At 46.7% G+C, this 21,520-nt stretch overlaps 1 protein-coding gene across 3 annotated transcripts in view; it reads right to left on the reverse strand.

The window, feature by feature from the left end:
• Nucleotides 1–5,910: 5,910 nt before the first annotated feature.
• The window catches only part of NAA60 (N-alpha-acetyltransferase 60, NatF catalytic subunit), a 30,495-nt gene continuing 14,885 nt past the window's right edge, over nucleotides 5,911–21,520 (reverse strand). For 2 of the 3 annotated variants that reach the window (XM_056534172.1, XM_056534171.1), the window contains exons 3-8: nucleotides 18,390–18,505; nucleotides 17,674–17,803; nucleotides 17,494–17,590; nucleotides 17,083–17,317; nucleotides 12,518–12,680; nucleotides 5,911–7,377 (exon numbers count right to left, since the gene is read on the reverse strand). In XM_056534172.1, coding sequence (XP_056390147.1) covers nucleotides 12,524–12,680; nucleotides 17,083–17,317; nucleotides 17,494–17,590; nucleotides 17,674–17,803; nucleotides 18,390–18,499 — 729 coding nt within the window. In that variant the 5' untranslated portion in view covers nucleotides 18,500–18,505 and the 3' untranslated portion in view covers nucleotides 5,911–7,377; nucleotides 12,518–12,523. Of the gene's footprint in view, nucleotides 7,378–12,517; nucleotides 12,681–17,082; nucleotides 17,318–17,493; nucleotides 17,591–17,673; nucleotides 17,804–18,389; nucleotides 18,578–21,520 lie in introns of all 3 variants that reach the window. The other variant, XM_056534173.1, reaches the window with a different exon arrangement.

Below are 21,520 nucleotides of genomic sequence, written 5' to 3' on the forward strand. Positions count from 1 at the left end.
TATATATAATGTGAGGGGTGGAGTCACTTATGGGATATACTGTATATATATAATGTAAGGGGTGGAGTCACTTATGGGATATACTGCATATATAATGTGAGGGGTGGAGTCACTTATGGGATATACTGTATATATAATGTGAGGGGTGGAGTCACTTATGGGATATACTGTATATATAATGTGAGGGGTGGAGTCACTTATGGGATATACTGTATATATAATGTGAGGAGTGGACTCACTTAGGGGATATACTGTATATAATGTGAGGGGTGGACTCACTTATGGGATATACTGTATATATAATGTGAGGGGTGGAGTCACTTATGGGATATACTGTATATATAATGTGAGGGGTGGAGTCACTTATGGGATATACTGTATATATAATGTGAGGAGTGGACTCACTTAGGGGATATACTGTATATAATGTGAGGGGTGGACTCACTTATGGGATATACTGTATATATAATGTGAGGGGTGGAATCACTTATGGGATATACTGTATATATAATGTGAGGGGTGGAGTCACTTATGGGAGATACTGTATATATAATGTGAGGGGTGGACTCACTTAGGGGAGATACTGTATATAATGTGAGGGGTGGAGTCACTTATGGGGTATACTGTATATAATGTGAGGGGTGGAGTCACTTATGGGGTATACTGTATATAATGTGAGGGGTGGAGTCACTTATGGGATATACTGTATATAATGTGAGGGGTGGACTCACTTATGGGAGATACTGTATATATAATGTGAGGGGTGGACTCACTTAGGGGAGATACTGTATATAATGTGAGGGGTGGACTCACTTATGGGGTATACTGTATATAATGTGAGGGGTGGAGTCACTTATGGGACATACTGTATATAATGTGAGGGGTGGACTCACTTATGGGAGATACTGATCAGCGTCCCCCGCACTACCAGCCAGTACCACTGGTTAGTGCGGGGGGAGAAGTGTGTTTGTGTTGTTCTTGTAGGCCGCAGCTGAAGCCTGTGCTCACCATGACAACCAGGCAGCACTGTCAGGAACCCTCATGGAATTTGTATAGCAAATACTAAAGGGATGCAGCCTAGAAGAAAGTATCGGGGACCTTGGTGCCGAAATTCGAAAGTCACAAAGAAACAGCACTGGTCTTTACTCTTGTAGGAGGGGGGGGGGGGGGGTTGTGTTATCTCTTTATCTCCAACCTGGCACTACCCACACAAAAAAAGGCGGGAGAACAACGGTTCTAATATATTTTATTATTTTACAACACTTTAGTCATAAATAGAAAACATCCAAAGGGGTTTCACAAAGACGGGCGCAGGGATGGAGCCAGGAGCAACCCAAAAAAAGGAGCCAAAAATCGTTGTGTCCGTACGCTCGCTTCCACATACACACACTGTATAACCTAACATACAAGACACGTATTCATGTACAACTAAAGACGGGGCAGACTGCGATGCTGGAGATCTGACTACTTACCATATACAGTATGACACCTGGTCTGGTTCGTGTATAATGTGTGTGTATATCTTTAAAGGGGTTATCCAGGAAAAAACTTTTTTTTATATATCAACTGGCTCCAGAAAATTAAAACAGATTTGTAGATTACTTCAATTAAAAAATCTTAATCCTTTCAGTACTTATGAGCTTCTGAAGTTGAGTTGTTCTTTTCTGTCTAAGTGTTCTCTGATGACACGTGTCTTGGAAACCGCCCAGTTTAGAAGCAAATCCCCATAGCAAACCTCTTCTACTCTGTGCAGTTCCCGAGACAAGCAGAGATGTCAGCAGAGAGCACTGTTGCCAGACAGAAAACAACAACTCAACTTCAGCAGCCGATAATTATTGAAAGGATTAAGATTTTTTTTAATAGAAGTAATTTACAAATCTGTTTATCTTTCTGGAGCCAGTTGATATAAAAAAAGGGAATACCCCTTTAAGTGCGCAATAGATATACTGCACAATAAAGCATAGAATGGATAACAGCAGCATAGCCTATGATACACTATGGTATATTCAGGATGTACACCAGTGTTTACCAATCGGGGTGCCTCCAGCTGTTGGAAAACTACAATTCCCAGCATGCCCGGACAGCCGTTGGCTGTCCGGGCATGCTGGGAGTTGTAGTTTTGCAACAGCAGGAGGTCTACAGTTTGGAAACCTAGGCGCTAGAGATGAGCGAACTTACAGTAAATTCGATTAGTCACGAACTTCTCGGCTCGGCAGTTGATGACTTTTCCTGCATAAATGAGTTCAGCTTTCCGGTGCTCCGGTGGGCTGGAAAAGGTGGATACAGTCGTAGGAGACTCTTTCCTAGGACTGTATCCACCTTTTCCAGCCCACCGGAGCACCGGAAAGCTGAACTAATTTACGCAGGAAAAGTCATCAACTGCCGAGCCGAGAAGTTCGTGACGAATCGAATTTACTGTAAGTTCGCTCATCTCTACTAGGCGCTATAGCTGCAACCCTCGATGATGATGATTGTATCTGGTATATAGAATAATACCAAGTCTTAGAGTAAGACCGCCATATTGGATAGCACCATAGATATCACTGCTATAGTCAATTACCACCAAGCCCCATCTGTCTGTACTACTGACTAGATTGGTGACTAAATAAACATAGCAGTGGTACCCAATCTGTGACTCTCCAGCTGTTGCAAAACTACAACTCCCATCTGGCTGTCACGGCAAAGTGGGAGTTGGAGTTTGGCAACAGCTGGAGAGCCACAGATTGGGAAGCACTGCCATTGGAAACTAAGGACGAGCAGCTTTCAGATATCTTTCTCTCTCTGTTTATCTCACCTCTTTTTCCAGAAACAGCGCCACCCTTCTACAGGTGGCTGTGTCTGGTATTGCAGTATTAACTGGGCTGAACCGCAATACCAGACACATCCTAGGGATAAGAGTGACGCTGTTTCCAGACTCCCCTTTAACTAACAGGACACAACATACTGAGGCAATTACATTGCTGATTACATGATTTTTTTCCTCCTGTAGACGTTCACCTATAAGGGCATGCTGGGAGGTGTAGTTTTCCAACAGCTAGTTGGGGAAACACTGATCTATTTAATACAGAACTTTGTGGACTCAACCGTCCTCAATGTGCAGTGAAGACCACCCCACGCAATAAGTCAATATCTTAACAAGGAATAGAAAAACAGATCTGATTTCTTTAAAAAAAAATAAACATTTTAAAAACAGCGCCACCCCCCCCCCCCTGTGCTCAGGTTGTGTGTGGAATTACAACTCAGTTCCACTGAAGTGAATGGAGCCAATTTGTAATAACACCCACAACCTGAGGACAGGAGTGGCGATGTTTCTGAAAGAAATTAGCTCTGTTTTCCTATCCCTGATAACAGAACCCCGCTGTGTGTCGGTGGGGTAGGAGAGCCCCATACATACTGAAAGCAGTCAATGACTTTTATAAAAGACCTTTCCAAAATTTGTTATAAGGACTGAAATAGAAGCAGAACAGGGTTAGATTAAGGAGAGAGGTCTCCATGCCATGGAAATAGATGGCAAGGCTGTATTCATTATTATGCCCCCCCCCCCCCCCAGAAAAAAAAATTGTTATAACTGTAATAACGATTTCAGAAGGTCATAATACAAATACAAGATCCCCAGTGATTCTACCAACATACAATGCACGCTCTGCTTGACTGAGCGTACATGCATTATGAATGGTAAGAATGGGAGAAAGCCACTGGCAGGCACCTCTCTCTGAGAATAAGAGGATCGAGCATGTTGAAGGGCAAGTTGACCTGCTGATCCTTCAAACATCTAATATCTGCTGTCAAGGAATAGCCAAGAAGCCCCCCCCCGCCAAATTAGATGGTCAGCTGATCCTACCAAAAATTCGGCAGGATTTAGGCCAGGTTCAGACTACAGAATCTCTGGGCAGAACATTTTTCCAAGATTCCGAGTCGGCGCTAGGACCGCACGGACACTGCAGTCTCCAATAGACTGCAATGTGTTCCGCGAGTATTTCCAAGCGGATTTTCCGTTTACAAATTCCGAAGTGTGAATTTGTGAACGGAAACCCATTCACTACACTATACAATTTAGCAAGCGGAATTTCCGCCTTCAATTTCGCTTTGAAATTACGTAGTCTGAACCTAGCCTAAAGCCCAGCTTTAGCCTGTAGTCACCCTAGAGCAGTGTTTCCCAACCAGGGTGCTTCCAGCTGTTGCTAAACTACAACTCCCAGCATGCCCAGACAGCCTTCGGCTGTCTGGGCATGCTGGGAGTTGTAGTTTTGCAACAGCGGGAGGCACCCTGGTTGGGAAACACTGCTCTAGAGAACCAAAAGGGTTACTTGCACCTTTCCTAAAACTTGGTTCACACCCAAAAGAACAGAGAGGTATAAATAAAAACTCCATTTACTCCATGGTAAAAAAGGGGAAAACTAAATAAAATACATTGATGCATATAGTATGTGACCACAGCCTTAAAGGGGCACTCTACTGGAAAACATTATTATTATTATTATTTAAATCAACTGGTGCCAGAAAGTTAAACAGATTTGTAAATTACTTCTATTTAAAAATCTTAATCCTTCCAGTACTTATCAGCTGCTGTATGCTCCACAGGAAGTTCTTTTCTTTTTGAATTTATTTTCTGTCTGACCACAGTGCTCTCTGCTGACACCTCTGTCCATGTCAGGATCTTTCCAGAGTTGGAGCAAATCCCCATAGTAAACCTCTCCTGCTCTGGACAGTTCCTGACATGGACAGAGGTGTCAGAGGAGAGCACTGTGGTCAGACAGAAAGGAAAGTGAAAAAGAAAGGAACTTGCTGTGGAGCATACAGCAGCTGATAAGTACTGGAAGGATTAAGATTTTTAAATAAAAAAGTAATTTACAAATCTGTTTAACTTTCTGGCACAAGTAGATGATGTAGTGATTTAAAAAATGGTTTTTTTCCCCAGCAGAATAGCCCTTTAAAAGATTAGAAATACATGGCTACAGCTGTCCATGGGTTGTGTCTGGCTCTTCAGCTGCAATACCACACACAACCTGAACCAGGTGTGGCGCTGTGCCAGGGCTATGCCACCGCTTTCTTCTATGCCAATCTAGTTCAGTTTGTGGCATATCCCCTAATACAGAAGTGTCTAGGTCTCTCAATATAGACACCAGCAAGGATTCTTACAACGTATAGGTTATCGAGACCTTAAAGGGGTTATCCAGGAAAAAACTTTTTTTTATATATCAACTAGCTCCAGAAAGTTGAACAGATTTGTAAATTACTTCTATTAAAAAATCTTAATCCTTTCAGTACTTATGAGCTTCTGAAGTTAAGGTTGTTCTTTTCTGTCTAAGTGCTCTCGGGAACCGCCCAGTTTAGAAGAAAATCCCCATACCAAACCTCTTCTAAACTGGGCGGTTCCCGAGACACGTGTCATCAGAGAGCACTTACACAGAAAAGAACAACCTTAACTTCAGAAGCTCATAAGTACTGAAAGCATTAAGATTATTTAATAGAAGTAATTTACAAATCTGTTTAACTTTCTGGAGCCAGTTGATATATAAAAAAAAGTTTATTTCAAAAACCGCTCCCAGTCTGACTCCAGGTTGGGTGTGGTCCTGCAGCTCAGTTCCATTGAAGTGAATGGAGCCAAGTTGTAACACCACACTCAACCTGGGGACAGATATGGAGCGGTTTCTAAGAGAAATTAGCTGTTTTTTCTATTCCTGAATAACCCCTTTAACCCTTTCTATTATACATTCTGTAGAGAAGCGTTTCCCAATCAGTGTGCCTCCAGCTATTGCAAAACTACAACTCCCACCATGCCCGGACAGCCGTTGGCTGTCCGGGCATGCTGGGAGTTGTAGTTGTGCAACAGCTGGAGGCACCCTGATTGAAAAACACTGATCCACAGATTCAACCAAATGGAAGAGGTTAAACTGGGCTTTTGTTTAAAAAAAAAAAATACATTTACATAGAAAACGCAGCCTGGAGAGCAGCGGACATGTGTAGTAGAGAGCGTGCCCCATAGCAAATAGATCAAACCGTGTCTCCCATTATGGTGCTAGGTTTTGGCCCCCAGGAGAGAAGGGCCCGGTGTTTGTTACCGCCTCCTGGAATCCTATTACAAAAAGGCCCCCCCAAAAGATGCCTGGGCCCCCACTCCCTCCTGGGCCTCGATGGGTTACTGGTGAGATTAATCCCAGATAATTGTATATAGCTTGATTTTGTGTAATAGCCATTGTATAGATCCTACACTTCGTATACGTCTTTATATGACTGATGTATGTACATAGACAAGTGCAAATTAAGTCCTAACGAAAAAAAAAATATATATTTAAATAAAATTGGAGGAGCCATAAAGAGTCATTCCGATAGGCGACACATGGTAGGAAATGTAATCCAATGGATTACATAGAAACGGAGGCTTCTCTGATTAACAGCACAGGTCGGGTGGCACGATGCGACTACTGCCATCTGCTTTTATACGGTGCCAAGCCAGCTTTAAACCCGAACCGCTGTGCCCTTTCTGGTTACTATGGACAAAGTGCCTAGCAACAGTTGTCAAGCAGTGTGTCCTTAGCTACTAGATTGTCTTAGGTCTTCATCCTAAATTATCTAAGGGTAGGAAGGGGCAAGAAACTTTTCCCTACTCCTCGGGCATGGCAATGGTATGACGAGGATGCACTGCCATTGGCTAAGCAACAGGGTGTATAAAAACAAAAAAAACACTAATATCTTGGCTCCTGATTCCAACTTCATTCATATGACACGTTAACAGACTCCACCTTGGTAGTTAGGAAACCAACGTATAAATGCCAACCTAGACGCGGGCACCAGTGCTGTACTGGGACCCTGCAGGATAATGTCAGTATTGGGCACACCGTACGCTCCTTGTGCCGCACACACACATATAAGGAAGACATGAATGGGAAAAGGAAAGGCGATTCTGTCCTCTACATAGCAGAGGCCTCATAAAAAACACTGCATAGTTCTGCGTGGCCTTCACCGGCTGCCATATGGGTCAAACTCTGCACCATGTAGACACCAACATCAATGGATTTGTAAAGAGAAAAAAAAAAGAAACTAAAACTATTAGAAAAAAAAAAAAAAGAAAGAAATTAAACATGCAGCTCCAGGCTACAAAAAGAGGGCAGAACGTCAGATGCTTCCCGTGTCGCCGGAGAGAACGGGATCTTCTTAGGGAACCGTAGGAGTTAATAGCAGCAGCCGGAACTTACATAGACGGTAAAGAGAGATCCCATTATGTGTCCCTGTGTATAAAATGTGTGTGCCGATCCTGGCGGGCTGAGAGAGCAGACGGTATATAGCAGACCCTGTATCCTGTGATGGAAGCTGTTGGATGGCGTCGCTCGTCTAGCGGCCCGCGTGCAGTCGTGGAGAGGCGCCGCCGTGTTGTGGCTTAAAAAGGGAAAGAGATGGAAAAATCATTAACAGTTATGAGAAGCTATTCTTCTATTAATACGCACATTCAGCTCGCTCTGCTGTTTCTGTAACTCCCATAGACTAGAATGAAGAGAGGTGCAGATGTGGGCGGCCATATTTTTAGAAACTGAAATGGATAAGGTAGCGGCCGCGTTCACACGGACGGATACGCAGCGTTTTTTACGCTGCAGATCCGCCAATGATGGACCCCTACATTGTGCCTGAGAGCAGCTGTGATGTGTGCGAGTATACTGCACATGCGCGCGGCGACACGCTGCAATGTGCGAGTCACCGCGCGCGTGCGCAGTATACTTTCACACATAGCGGCTGCTCTCGGCCTAGCTCAGGGAGCGGCCATGATGTGTGCGAGTACACTGATCATGAGCACGGCGACTCGCACATTGCAACGTGTCTGCTCAAAGCCGCAATCTGACACTACGAGCAGACACGCTGCAGTGTGCGGGTCACCCCGCACGTGCGCAGTATACTTTCACACATAGCGGCTGCTCTCGGCCTAGCTCAGGGAGCGGCCATGATGTGTGCGAGTACACTGCGCATGAGCACAGTGACTCGCGCATTGCAGTGTCTGCTAGGACTGCTGCTATGAGCAGGCAAGGAGGCACAATGTTGGGGTCCATCGTCGGCGGATCCGCAGCATAAAATACGCTGAGGATCTGTCCGTGTGAACGCAGCCAAAAATGGATTTTCCAGTAGTACTGGCTGTTAACCTAACATGCACCATCAATACTCCTCAAGAATAGGGAAGGATGCCCATGTTGCCAGAAGGGGTAAGGGTCCAAGTGGTCTGATTAATGGTGCATCCAATGTAATACCCCTTTAATCCTTAAAAGGGGTTAAAGGGCATTAATATAAGATCAGCAGGGTCCAACTCCCAGAACTAATGCAGATCAGTGATAAAGCACACAGGACAAGGCTGCAGTACCTTGCATCGCCACTAGTATGGGGATTGCAAGTACTAGGTAAACAATGAAGAGGCTGCAGTGCTCACATCAGTGTGTCTCTAGGTGTAGAAAAACCACAACTCCCAGCATGCCCGGACAGCCAAAGGCTGTCCGGGCATGCTGGGAGTTGTAGTTTTGCAACAGTTGGGAAACACTGGCTCACATGAACGGCCCCTTTACACAGCTGATAGATAGGATGCAGACGAGTCGGACACTCCCCGCTGATCATATATTCATGACCAATCCTACAGATAGGGTCATCTATTTAAAATGGCTGCACAACCATATTAATAAAATCATCTTGCTCCTTCTTGATATTTTGGAACAATATGACCTTTGCCCAAAATGATGATAAAGCAGTTTTGTCATAATAAAAGGAAGTATAAATTAATAAAAAATTTAAAAAAAGGTGGAAATGATAACATAACATAAGCAAACATTAACCCCTTAAGGACCCGGGCTTTTTCCGTTTTTTCATTTTCAATTTTTCCTCCTTAACTTTAAAAAATCATAACTCTTAAAAATTTGCACCTAAAATTATATATAATGGCTTAATTTTTGCGTCACTAATTCTACTTTGTAATGACATTAGTCATTTTACCCAAAAATCTACGGTGAAACGGGAAAAAAAAATCAATGTGCGACAAAATTGATGGAAAAACACTATTTTGTAAGTTTTGGGGGCTTCTGTTTTTACGCAGTACATTTTTTGTCAAAAATGATACCTTATCTTTATTCTGTAGGTCCATACGGTTAAAATGATCCCCTACTTGTATAGGTTTGAATTTGTATCATTTCCGAAAAAAATCATGAATACATGCAGGAAAATTTATAAGTTTAAAATGGTCATCTTTTGACCCCTATAACTTTTTTATTTTTCTGTGTTCAGGGCGGTTTGAGGACTCATTTTTTGCGCCGTCATCTGAAGTTTTTAGCGATACCATTTTTGTTCTGATCAGACTTTTTGATCACTTTTTATTCACTTTTTTTGTGGTATAAAAAGTGATCAAAAATGCGCTATTTTGGACTTTGGAATTTTTTTGCGCGTACGCCATTGAACGAGCGGTTTAAAAAGCGGTATATTTTTATAATTCGGACATTTCCGCATGCGGCGATACTACATATGTTTATTTTTATTATTATTTACATAATGTTTTTTTTATTTTTGGAAATGCCGGGTGATTCAAACTTTTATTAGGGGAAGGGATAATTGAAAGGGTTAATGATTTTTTTACACTTTTCTTATGCAATATTATAGCTCCTATAGGGGGGGCTATAACATTGCATGTACTGATCTTTTACACTGATTGATCCATTCCTATGGAGATGGATCGATCAGTGTTTTCGGCGATTGAATGCTCAAGCCTGGATCTCAGGCTTGAAGCATTCATTCGGCGATCGGACAGCACAGGAGAAGGTAAGAAGACCTCCTCCTGTGCTACAGCTGTTCGGGATGCTGCGATTATACCGCAGCGATCCCGAACAGCTCCCTGAGCTAGCCGGGCACTTTTACTTTCGTTTTTAGCCGCACGGCTCAGCTTTGAGCGCGCGGCTAAAGGGTTAATAGCCCCCGCGTTATATCGCAGGATCGGGACTCATGACGTACGCATACGTCATGGGTCCTTAAGAGGTTAAAGGGGTATTCTAGGCAAAAACTTTTTTATATATTTCAACTGGCTCCAGAAAGTTAAAAAGATTTGTAAATTACTTCTATTAAAAAATCTTAATCCTTCCAATAGTTATTAGCTTCTGAAGTTTTCTATCTAACTGCTCAATGATGATGTCACGTCCCGGGAGCTGTGCATGATGGGAAAATTTCCCCATAGGAACTGCACAGCTCCCGGGACGCGAGTCATCATTGAGCAGTTCGACAGAAAACAACAACTCAACTTCAGAAGCTAATAACTATTGGAAGGATTAAGATTTTTTAATAGAAGTAATTTACAAATCTGCTTAACTTTTCGGAGCCAGTTGATATATAAAAAAAAAAAGTTTTTGCCTGGAATACCCCTTTAACAACATACACATATTAAAAAGGAGCTGTTCACATGGAGTCCTCCAGTAGCAGATTCGATCCAGACTGACAGAAGAAACAAAGCAGCACGCAGCATTATCCTTTCTGTCTAAATGATAGAACCTCTTATATGTCACTGGACTCTGTCAGGATCCTGGACCAATCCAGCTCTCCAGTTTCGGTTTTCTGTCCCAACAGCGGAACAGAAAACTGGAAATGAGAAGAAGCCGCAGGTGCGAACAGAGTTGTAGAACTGTATACAGTGGTCCCTCAACATACGATGGTAATCCGTTCCAAATGAACCATCGTTTGTTGAAACCATCGTATGTTGAGGGATCCGTGCAATGTAAAGTATAGGACAGTGGTCTACAACCTGCGGACCTCCAGATGTTGCAAAACTACAACACCCAGCATGCCCGGACAGCCGTTGGCTGCAGATTGAAGACCACTGGTATTGGAGGTTGTAGTCACGTGTCCCCGCCGCTCCGGACCCTCACCGCTCGTCACCGCTGCCCTGGATGTCGCCTTCCATCGCTGTTGCGGCGTCCCGAGGTGTCCCTGATGCTCCGGCAAGGCCTCTGCTTCCCCGGTATCCTCGCTCTCCGTCGCCGCCATCACGCTCCTATTGGATGATGCGCAGCGACGTGATGACGACGATGGAGAGCGCTGACGATGCAGGGGATCCTGAAGAGGACGCGCCAGAGCCCCGAGGACAGATAAGTGATCGTCAGCGGACCACATGGGGCACTGGAAACGGCTATCCGGTGGCAGCTGAAGCAGTCTGCGCTGCAGGATAGCCGTTTATGCGATGGCCCCGAAATACAAAAGCATCGTATGTTGATGCTGCCTCTGAGAGGCCATCGTATGTTGAAATGATCGTATGTCGGGGCCATCGTAGGTTGGGGGGTTACTGTACTATTCAATGGACAGATCAGATCTAACATGCAGCTCTGTTTTTCTAAATTCTGTACAAAGAAAAATCTAAAAGTAGTCCTGTTTAGTGAAATTTATCCCCTATCTAAAAGGTCGGACCCCCCCATGTGATCTCCTGCCTGGCGCCCCCCTCACCCCATGCACGGAACTGTGTCGACCACCACGTGAAGCGATGGTCAACGCGTCCTCTCCATGTATCTTTATGGGAATGTCGGAGAAACACGGGTACATCGATTCGGCTCTCCTATAGAGATAAATGGAGGGGTTGTGCTCTGTGCATGGGGAGAGCCGGAGCACCATGCCAAGAGAGTCGGACCCCCCTCGATCAGACACTTATGCCCTATCATTTGGATAGGGGATATATTTAACTAAACTAGATAACCCCTTTAAACACTAAATCCGATAAAGCTCTGGCGGCAGGACATCTGTTTAAGAGGGTACTCCGGCGCTTAGACATCTTATCCCCTATCCAAAGGATAGGGGATAAGATGCCTGATCGTGGGGGTTCCGCTGCTGGGGACCCCCGTGATCTTGCACGCCGCACCCCATTAAAATCAGTCCCCGAAGCGTGTTCGCTCCGGGTCTGATTACTGTCGATCACGGGGCCGGAGCGTGACGTCCCACGGGGGCGGAGCCGTGAGTCACAACGCTCCGGCCCCGTGATAGACAGTAATCAGACCCGGAGCGAACACGTTCCGGGGACTGATTTTAACGGGGTGCGGAGTGCAAGATCACGGGGGTCCCCAGCGGCGGGACCCCCACGATCAGGCATCTTATCCCCTATCCTTTGGATAGGGGATAAGATGTCTAAGCGCCGGAGTACCCCTTTAAATCTACTGTAACATTATAGCCCTAGACTACAACAGATCAGGATCGACTTGAAAGGGACGTCAGGCAAATCTGTATCGTGAATGGTTGTAGTCTTGGGCTACAAAGTTACAGTAGATTTAAACAGATATCTTGCCGCTGGAGCGTGATCGAAGTTATGCTTTAACATGTCTTGAAAGCTTTCACAAAAAAAAAACCCTTTCAAGAATAGAAAATGAGTTATTTATTGTAGGGCGACAAGGATCTCCCACTAGTAAAGATTCATTGAGCCCTGCAATGTCAATTCATACGCTGCATTGCCAACATTGATCCGGCTCAGGGCTGCCTCTCCTTGAAGCAGGTAATAGAAACCATTTGTACATATTTCAGTATGATGTACCTGGTGTCACATGGTGCGACTGTACTCGATGCCGCTCTTTGCCGAGATGCCGGACCAGGGGAGTATACTACGCAGCAGAGTGTGAGCCTGGCGGTAGATCCTCTGCGGAAGTGAGCACGGGCTTAGACCGGCCAGAGCTGAACCCAGGTGCTGAAGATAGTCCGTAAAGAAACATTAAAGAAAATAAATAGGCAAAGACAATATGGCTGAAATAGATAGCTTCAGATAGGTTCATAGTTCTTAAAGGGGTACTCCACTGGCCAGCGTTTGGAAGTAAATATTCCGAATGCTGTTTTCGTGCTACGGCCGTCACGCCCCCTCCCTTGCATTGAGGGGGCATGACCATGACGTCACAAGGGGCGTGGCCGACCCTCGCAGCGCTAAAACAGCGTTCGGTACATTTACTTCCGAACGCTGGCCAGTGGAGTACCCCTTAAAAGGGGTATTCCAGGAAAAAACATATTTTAAATATATATACTGGCTCCAGAAAGTTAAATAGACTTGTAAATTGCTTCTATTAAAAAATCTTAATCCTTTCAGTACTTATGAGCTGCTGAAGATGAGTTCTTCTTTTCTGTCTAACTGCTCTCTGATGACACGTGTCTCGGGAACTGTCCAGAGTAGGAGCGAATCCCCATAGCAAACCTCTTATGCTCTGGAAAATTCCTGATACAGACAGAGGTGTCAGCAGAGAGCCCTGTTGTCAGACAGAAAAGGACAACTCAACTGCAGCAGCTGATAACTACTGGAAGGATTTAAAAATTTTAATAGAAGTAATTTACAAATCTGTTAAACTTTCTGGAGCCAGTTGATATTAAAAAAAATAAAAATAAAGGGTTTTCCTGGAATACCCCTTTAAGGTTGAAAGAAGACCATCAAGGCCAACCTATATCCCTATTGTGTCCCTAATGTGTTGACCCTTTATAGGCTGATGCCAAGTGCCCCATACCAGTGGAAAAATTCCTTCCCGACTCCAATATGGCATCAGAATAAATCCCTGGATCCACGTTCTGTACCTTTAAATTTAATATTCATAACCTGGAATGTTGTTATTCTTCAGAAACATGTCCAGGTGCTGTTAACAAGAAGCGCCCCCTATAGTTTACTGTCTATGGCCCACTTTTATTCCCACCTTATAAAGTGGTGACATTTCTAGGATATTCTATCACTTATGATGGTCCTTCAGGACTCCCTAGTATCCCAAGAATGAAGGGACCGTGGTACTGATGTTTCTCGAGCACAGTGACACTCCTGCAGGTGGCCCTATTGACTTGAATGAAGCTTTGGTCCAAGGTGTCTGGGCACCTCTGTACAGGGAAACAGCACTGCACAGCATCTTCAGGATCAAAGGTTTAACCAAGTTATCATAAAGAGATGGAATATCCTTTATATCATTATTTTAGATGGGAATACCCCTTCAACATTTTATTTTTACATAATTTTAAGGTGTAAGTCCAATACTTTGATCCCACACAATCTTTAAAGGGGTACTCCGGTGGAAAACTTTTTTCTAAATGAACTGGTGCCAGAAAGTTAAACAGATTTGTAAATTAAATTGGAAAATGGTCACTAGCGCTGGACAGGTCTGGTTGATGTGCGAATATACTGCTGCTATACTAAAAATGTGCTCCCCTATAGATGCACACTACGTGAAGAGTAAGGAACTGAAAGAATATACAGTGGTCCCTCAACATACGATGGTAATTCGTTCCAAACGAGCCATCGTTTGTCGAATCCATCGTATGTTGAGGGATTCGTGCAATGTAAAGTATAGGAAGCTGTACTCACCTGTCCCCGCCGCTCCCGATGGTGATCCCGGGCCTCCGCTGGGCTCTCCTGGTCATCTCCGGTCCTCCGCTGTCTTCTCCGGTCCTCCGCCGTCTTCTCCGGTCCTCCGCCGTCTTCTCCGGTCCTCCGCCGTCTTCTCCGGTCCTCCGCCGTCTTCTCCGGTCCTCCGCCGTCTTCTCCGGTCCTCCGCCGTCTTCTCCGGTCCTCCGCCGTCTTCTCCGGTCCTCCGCTGTCTTCTCCAGTCCTCCGCTGTCTTCTCCAGTCCTCCGCTGTCTTCTCCGGTCCTCAGCTGTCTTCCGCAAGGCCTTACTGGGCCTGCGTAGCGACATCATTACGCCGCTGTGTACACCATTCCTATTGGATGACGTGCGCAGCAGCGTATTGACGTCATCGGAGAGGGCCGAGAAGACACCGGAAGACCAGCGCTGGACCCGGAGGGCACCCCGGAGCATCGTGGAGGGGTAAGTAATACTTACCGCACCACAAGGGGAACATTAAGCTGCTATCCGGCAGCAGCTTAAGCATTTGGCGCTGCCGGATAGCAGTTTATGCGATGGCCCCCGACATAAAAAAGCATCGTATGTCGATGCTGACATCGACATGCGATGGCCTCTGAGAGGCCATCGTATGTCGATTTCATCATATGTCGGGGCAATCGTAGGTCGGGGGGTCACTGTATGTAGTAAGCGCTGTAATATACGCACTGGTATTGCAGATAATAGTAACTGACCTGTATGAAGTCTAGTTTCTGATAAGGATCGGTGATTGCGAGGTATATGTAAGGATTCCTCAGAATTAGAGATGAGTGAACTTACAGTAAGTTCGATTCGTCACGAACTTCTCGGCTCAGCAGTGAATGACTTTTCCTGCGTAAATTAGTTCAGCTTTCAGGTGCTCCCGTGGGCTGGAAAAGGTGGATACATTCCTAGGAAAGAGTCTCTTAGGACTGTATCCACCTTTTCCAGCCCACCGGAGCACCGGAAAGCTGAACTAATTTATGCAGGAAAAGTCATCAACTGCCGAGCCGAGAAGTTCGTGACGAATCGAATTTACTGTAAGTTCGCTCATCTCTTCTCAGAATAGCTGGTACAGCGCGATCGCTGTATAATGCAGTGGAGAGGAGTTCTCAAAGTACGCTCCGTAGAAATGTGGGCACCCAGCAGTGATACTCCAGAAGTTGCAAGTGGTCTTTTCGCTAGTATCTTCCGGAGGTAACCAGTGTTTTCTTTAATGATGTATCCCAGGGTGTTGCACTTAAAGGGTCCAGTCTTTGGGAAGGGGTGTGAGCGGCAGTGGGAGCGCGCCCCGGCCGGTGGCACCTCTACCAGATTTCTTGCACGCTACGATAAGGTTAAGTTCCGACTGAGTGTAATGTGAGTGACGTCACTACGGTGCACTCAGCAGTCCAAAAGCGTGCGCTAAAGCTGGTAGAGGCGCCACCAGCTGGGGCGCGCTCCCACTACCGCTCCCACCCCTTCCTAAAGACCGGACCCTTTAAGTGCAACACCCTGGGATACATCATTAAAGAAAACACTGGTTACTGGTTACTAGCGAAAAGACCACTTGCAACTTCTGGAGTATCACTGCTGGGAGCCCACATTTCTACGGAGCGCACTTTGAGAACTCCTCTCCACTGCATTATACAGCGATCGCGCTGTACCAGCTATTCTGAGGAATCCTTACATATACCTCGCAATCACCGATCCTTATCAGAAACTAGACTTCATACAGGTCAGGTACTATTATCTGCAATACCAGTGTGTATATTACAGTGCTTACTATATATATTCTTTCAGATTTGTAAATTACTTCTATTAAAAAAAAATCTTTATCCTTCCAACACTTATTAGCAGCTGTATGCTACAGAGGAAATTCTTTGCTTTTTGAATTAGTTTTTTGTCTTGTCCACAGTGCTCTCTGCTGACACCTCTGTCCGTGTCAGGAACTGTCCAGAGTAGCATAAAACATTTTTTTCCACCAGAGTACCCTTTTAACTCCAGTGTAGGGAGACACAGGCCACTCTGGGTGGGGATGTTGCAAGCGTACAGCACTCTGTAAATTTCTGTGCATGGAACTTTGCCCAGTGTGGTCTGAGTCTCACCACACTGGAGCTGAAAAGCATAGGGCAGTGTTTCCCAACCATGGTGTCTCCAGCTGTTGCAAAACTACAACTCCCAGCATGCCAGGCATGCTGGGTGTTGTAGTTTTGCAACAACTGGAGGCACCCTGGTTGGGAAACAATGGCATTGGGAATGGAAATATTGGACTTACGCTTTAAAAGGGGTACTCCGGTGGAAAAAAAAAAAATTTTATCAACTGGTGCCAGAAAGTGAAAACAGATTTATAAATTACTTCTATTAAAAAGGAAATTCTTTTCTTTTTGAATTTCTTTTTTGACTTGTCCATAGTGCTCTCTGCTCTCACAGTGCTCTCTGCTGACACCTCTGTTCGTGTCAGGAACTGTCCAGAGCAGCAAAGGTTTTGCAAAGGGGATTTTCTCCTACTCTGGACAATTTCTGATACGGGCATCAGGTGTCAGCAGAGAGCACTGTGGACAAGACAAAAAAGAAATTCAAAAAGAATAGAATTTCCTTTTTTTTTTAGAGAAGTCATTTACAAATCTGTTTAACTTTCTAGCACCAGCTGATTTAAAAAAATAAAATAAATACATTTCCACTGGAGTACCCCTTTAAGAACACCCTAGGGCCGTTAGTCATGTGACGTGCAAACCCCTATAAATCTGAGAATAATTAAGAGCGACGTCCAGTGAAGGATATATCACAGTCCAGGGCGGATGCCCTCCGTTGAGGTATAACACATATGTGTAGGCATCTTGCAGCACCCCGCGGATCGAATAGTAGTACGGCAGGTAGTGGTGCTGATGGAAGTGTCGGTTCTCATAAAAGCGGATGGCGTTGCTGTTGGTGGTGAGAACGTGCAGGTACAGAGCTTTGCACAGATCCTGGGCCGTGCTGGAGATATGACTCTTTAGACTTTCCAGCAGCAGAGAACCTGGTAAGAAAGATCCATAAAACGCAATTCAAGAAAACGGCCCATCTGCTTTGGCTTATCTGCATATATGCGTCATTCAGGAGTCTGGGAAAGCTGAGTGAACAGGAACTTGGAACAGGAATGACTAGAATATCAATAGATCAGCTATAGTAGTGGGATGCAGCACTGGGTCTCACCAATTCCTTGTTTCCTGAACTCCTTGACCACGCCCAGACTCAATATGTACGCCACCTGTGTGTCGCTGGGGAAGCTGGATGCCAAGATGTCCCCATCCTAGAGGCACAGAAGTCAAGAGTTACACATGATGATGGACACCAGCAGGGGCGGTATAAACCAATGGTGACCCATCGCCTCACCTCTTTGTGCACTTTGGTCCTGCTCTTTATTTCGGCTACAATCATGCCCACGATCTGCCCATGGTGGGTGGCTGCCAAGGAGAAGAATTTCTTGTTCGATGTAATGTCTCTGTACCAGGAATCCGGGTACCTGTGCGTGAACATCAAAAAGGTACGAGTCAGATAGGTGTAGAATATTAAAGGGGTCCTCCAGCTATAAAAAAAACGTATCCCCTACCCACAGGATTAGGGGATAAGTGTCTGATCACGGGAAGTCTGACTGCTAGGAACTCATGCGATCTCCTGAATGGGGCCCAACTATCTAGGCTGAGAACTCCGGCCCCCACCTTCTGAGATGTACTATTTTAGGCCAATCAATGGCCGCAGCAATGTCCCAACTCAGTCGGTGATTGGCTGAGCAGGCCGTCACTGCCAAGACTTGCACGTTTAGAAGGTGGTGGCCGCAGCACTCAGCGGGGAGAGTCGGTCCCCCGTTCTGAAGATTGCGGGGGGCCTCAACCATGATCAGACACTTTTCCCCTATTCTGTGAATAGGGGATACACCTTTATATGCTGGATAACCCCTTTAACCTGGCGCAATGAGGCCCAACTATCCCAGCTGAGAACTCCGGCCCCCACCTTCCGAGATGTACTATTTTAGGGCCAGCCAATCACTGGCCGCAGCGATGTCCCAACTCAGTCGGACATCAATGGCAGTTCTCCAGGAATAGACTTACTCGATGGGGAACCAGTCGGCACATAGTTCCTTCACTGTGTCTATGTCATCATGGCACAGGAAGCGCAGGACTGTGTCAGTGAGAGCAGCGGGGGAGCCCTCCTCGCTCATTCACACCTGTCGAAAGGGCAAAGGAGGCATCACTTAAAGGAACTCTCACTCCAGATCGATCAGGCATACCTATAAGTCCTAAATGGTTAAATTATTGGTTACAATATACTAAGAGCACAATGAAAACTGAGCTAATTTCTTCTTAAGGGTAAGTTCACACTGAGGGATTCAAGAGACATTTTATCCAGTAATTCCGCTTGCTTTTTCTGCTCCAATTTATTCATCAATCATTTTCCATTGACTTTAATGGACTTTCTGTTGTTCTGTTCACACTGAGGAATTTCTGCTAGCAAAATTCCGAAGCTGAATATCTGTTCCGCTTGAAGATAGAACATGTTCATTCTTCAAGCGGAATCCTTGAGTAAAAGCCCATTGAAGTCAATTTTTCCTGACGAAATTCATTTAGTGCGAAATTCATGCGGAATCCAGAAAAGTAGAATTAAATAGCTTCCTCCTTCATTCCTCTTACCGTATATACTCGAGTATAAGCCAATTTTTTTGTGCTGAAAACAACCCACTCGGCTTATACTCGGGTGAGCTCTCCGCCTGTCAATCCCTTCTCAGTGGTCTTCAACCTGCGGACCTCCAGATGTTGCAAAACTACAACTCCCAGCATGCCCGGACAGCCATCGGCTGTCCGGGCATGCTGGGAGTTGTAGTTTTGAAAGATCTGGAGGTCCGCAGGTTGAAGACCACTGATTGAAGGGATTGACAGGCGGTGATGATGAAGGGGGGGATGATGACTGGGGGTAGTGATGATGATGGGGGTCGTGATGATGATGACAGGGTGATGATGACAGGGTGATGACGGGGGTCTGAATGATGACGGGGGTCTGGATGATGCCGGGGGTCTGGATGATGACGGGGGTCTGGATGATGACGGGGGTCTGGATGATGACGGGGCGATGATGACGTGGGGTCGCGATGATGACGTGGGGTCGCGATGATGACGTGGGGTCGCGATGATGACGTGGGGTCGCGATGATGACGTGGGGTCGCGATGATGACGTGGGGTCGCGATGATGACGTGGGGTCGCGATGATGACGTGGGGTCGCGATGATGACGTGGGGTCGCGATGATGACGTGGGGTCGCGATGATGACGTGGGGTCGCGATGATGACGTGGGGTCGCGATGATGACGTGGGGTCGCGATGATGACGTGGGGTCGCGATGATGACGTGGGGTCGCGATGATGACGTGGGGTCGCGATGATGACGGGGCGATGGTGACGGGGGTCTGGATGACGACGGGGCGATGACGACGGGTTGAGGATGATGACGGGGGTCTGGATGATGACAGTGTGATGATGACGGGGGTCTGGATGATGACAGGTTGACGATGACGGGGGTCTGGATGATGATGGGGTAATGATGATGACGGGGGTCTGGATGATGACAGGGTGGTGATGATGACGGGGGTCTGGATGATGACGGGGGTCTGGATGATGACGGGGGTCTGGATGATGACGGGGGTCTGGATGATGACGGGGTGATGATGACGGGGGTCTGGATGATGACGGGGTGATGATGACGGGGTGATGATGACGGGGTGATGATGACGGGGTGATGATGACGGGGTGATGATGACGGGGTGATGATGACGGGGTGATGATGACGGGGTGATGATGACGGGGTGATGATGACGGGGTGATGATGACGGGGTGATGATGACGGGGTGATGATGACGGGGTGATGATGACGGGGTGATGATGACGGGGTGATGATGACGGGGTGATGATGACGGGGTGATGATGACGGGGTGATGATGACGGGGTGATGATGACGGGGTGATGATGACGGGGTGATGATGACGGGGTGATGATGACGGGGTGATGATGACGGGGTGATGATGACGGGGTGATGATGACGGGGTGATGATGACGGGGTGATGATGACGGGGTGATGATGACGGGGTGATGATGACGGGGTGATGATGACGGGGTGATGATGACGGGGTGATGATGACGGGGTGATGATGACGGGGTGATGATGACGGGGTGATGATGACGGGGTGATGATGACGGGGTGATGATGACGGGGTGATGATGACGGGGTGATGATGACGGGCGTCTGGATGATGATGGGGTGATGATGATGGGGGCCTGGATGATGATGACAGGGGTCTGGATGATGATGACAGGGGTCTGGATGATGACAGGGTGATGATGACGGGGGTCTGGATGATGAAAGGGGTCTGGATGATGACAGGGTGATGATGACAGGGGTCTGGATGATGACAGGGTGATGATGACAGGGTGATGATGACATGGGTCTGGATGATGACGGGGGTCTGGATGATGACAGGGTGATGATGACGGGGGTCTGGATGATGAAAGGGGTCTGGATGATGACAGGGTGATGATGACAGGGGTCTGGATGATGACAGGGGTCTGGATGATGACAGGGGTCTGGATGATGACAGGGGTCTGGATGATGACAGGGGTCTGGATGATGACAGGGTGATGACGACGGGGGTCTGGATGTTGACAGGGTGATCATGACAGGGTGATCATGACAGGGGTCTGGATGATGACGGGGTGATGACGACGGGGTGATGACGACGGGGTGATGACGACGGGGTGATGACGACGGGGTGATGACGACGGGGTGATGACGACGGGGTGATGACGACGGGGTGATGACGACGGGGTGATGACGACGGGGTGATGACGACGGGGTGATGACGACGGGGTGATGACGACGGGGTGATGACGACGGGGTGATGACGACGGGGTGATGACGACGGGGTGATGACGACGGGGTGATGACGACGGGGTGATGACGACGGGGTGATGACGACGGGGTGATGACGACGGGGTGATGACGACGGGGTGATGACGACGGGGTGATGACGACGGGGTGATGACGACGGGGTGATGACGACGGGGTGATGACGACGGGGTGATGACGACGGGGTGATGACGACGGGGTGATGACGACGGGGTGATGACGACGGGGTGATGACGACGGGGTGATGACGACGGGGGTCTGGATGTTGACAGGGTGATCATGACAGGGTGA

This window comes from Hyla sarda, chromosome 8 (assembly GCF_029499605.1).
Source record: "Hyla sarda isolate aHylSar1 chromosome 8, aHylSar1.hap1, whole genome shotgun sequence".
Lineage (NCBI taxonomy): Eukaryota > Metazoa > Chordata > Amphibia > Anura > Hylidae > Hyla > Hyla sarda.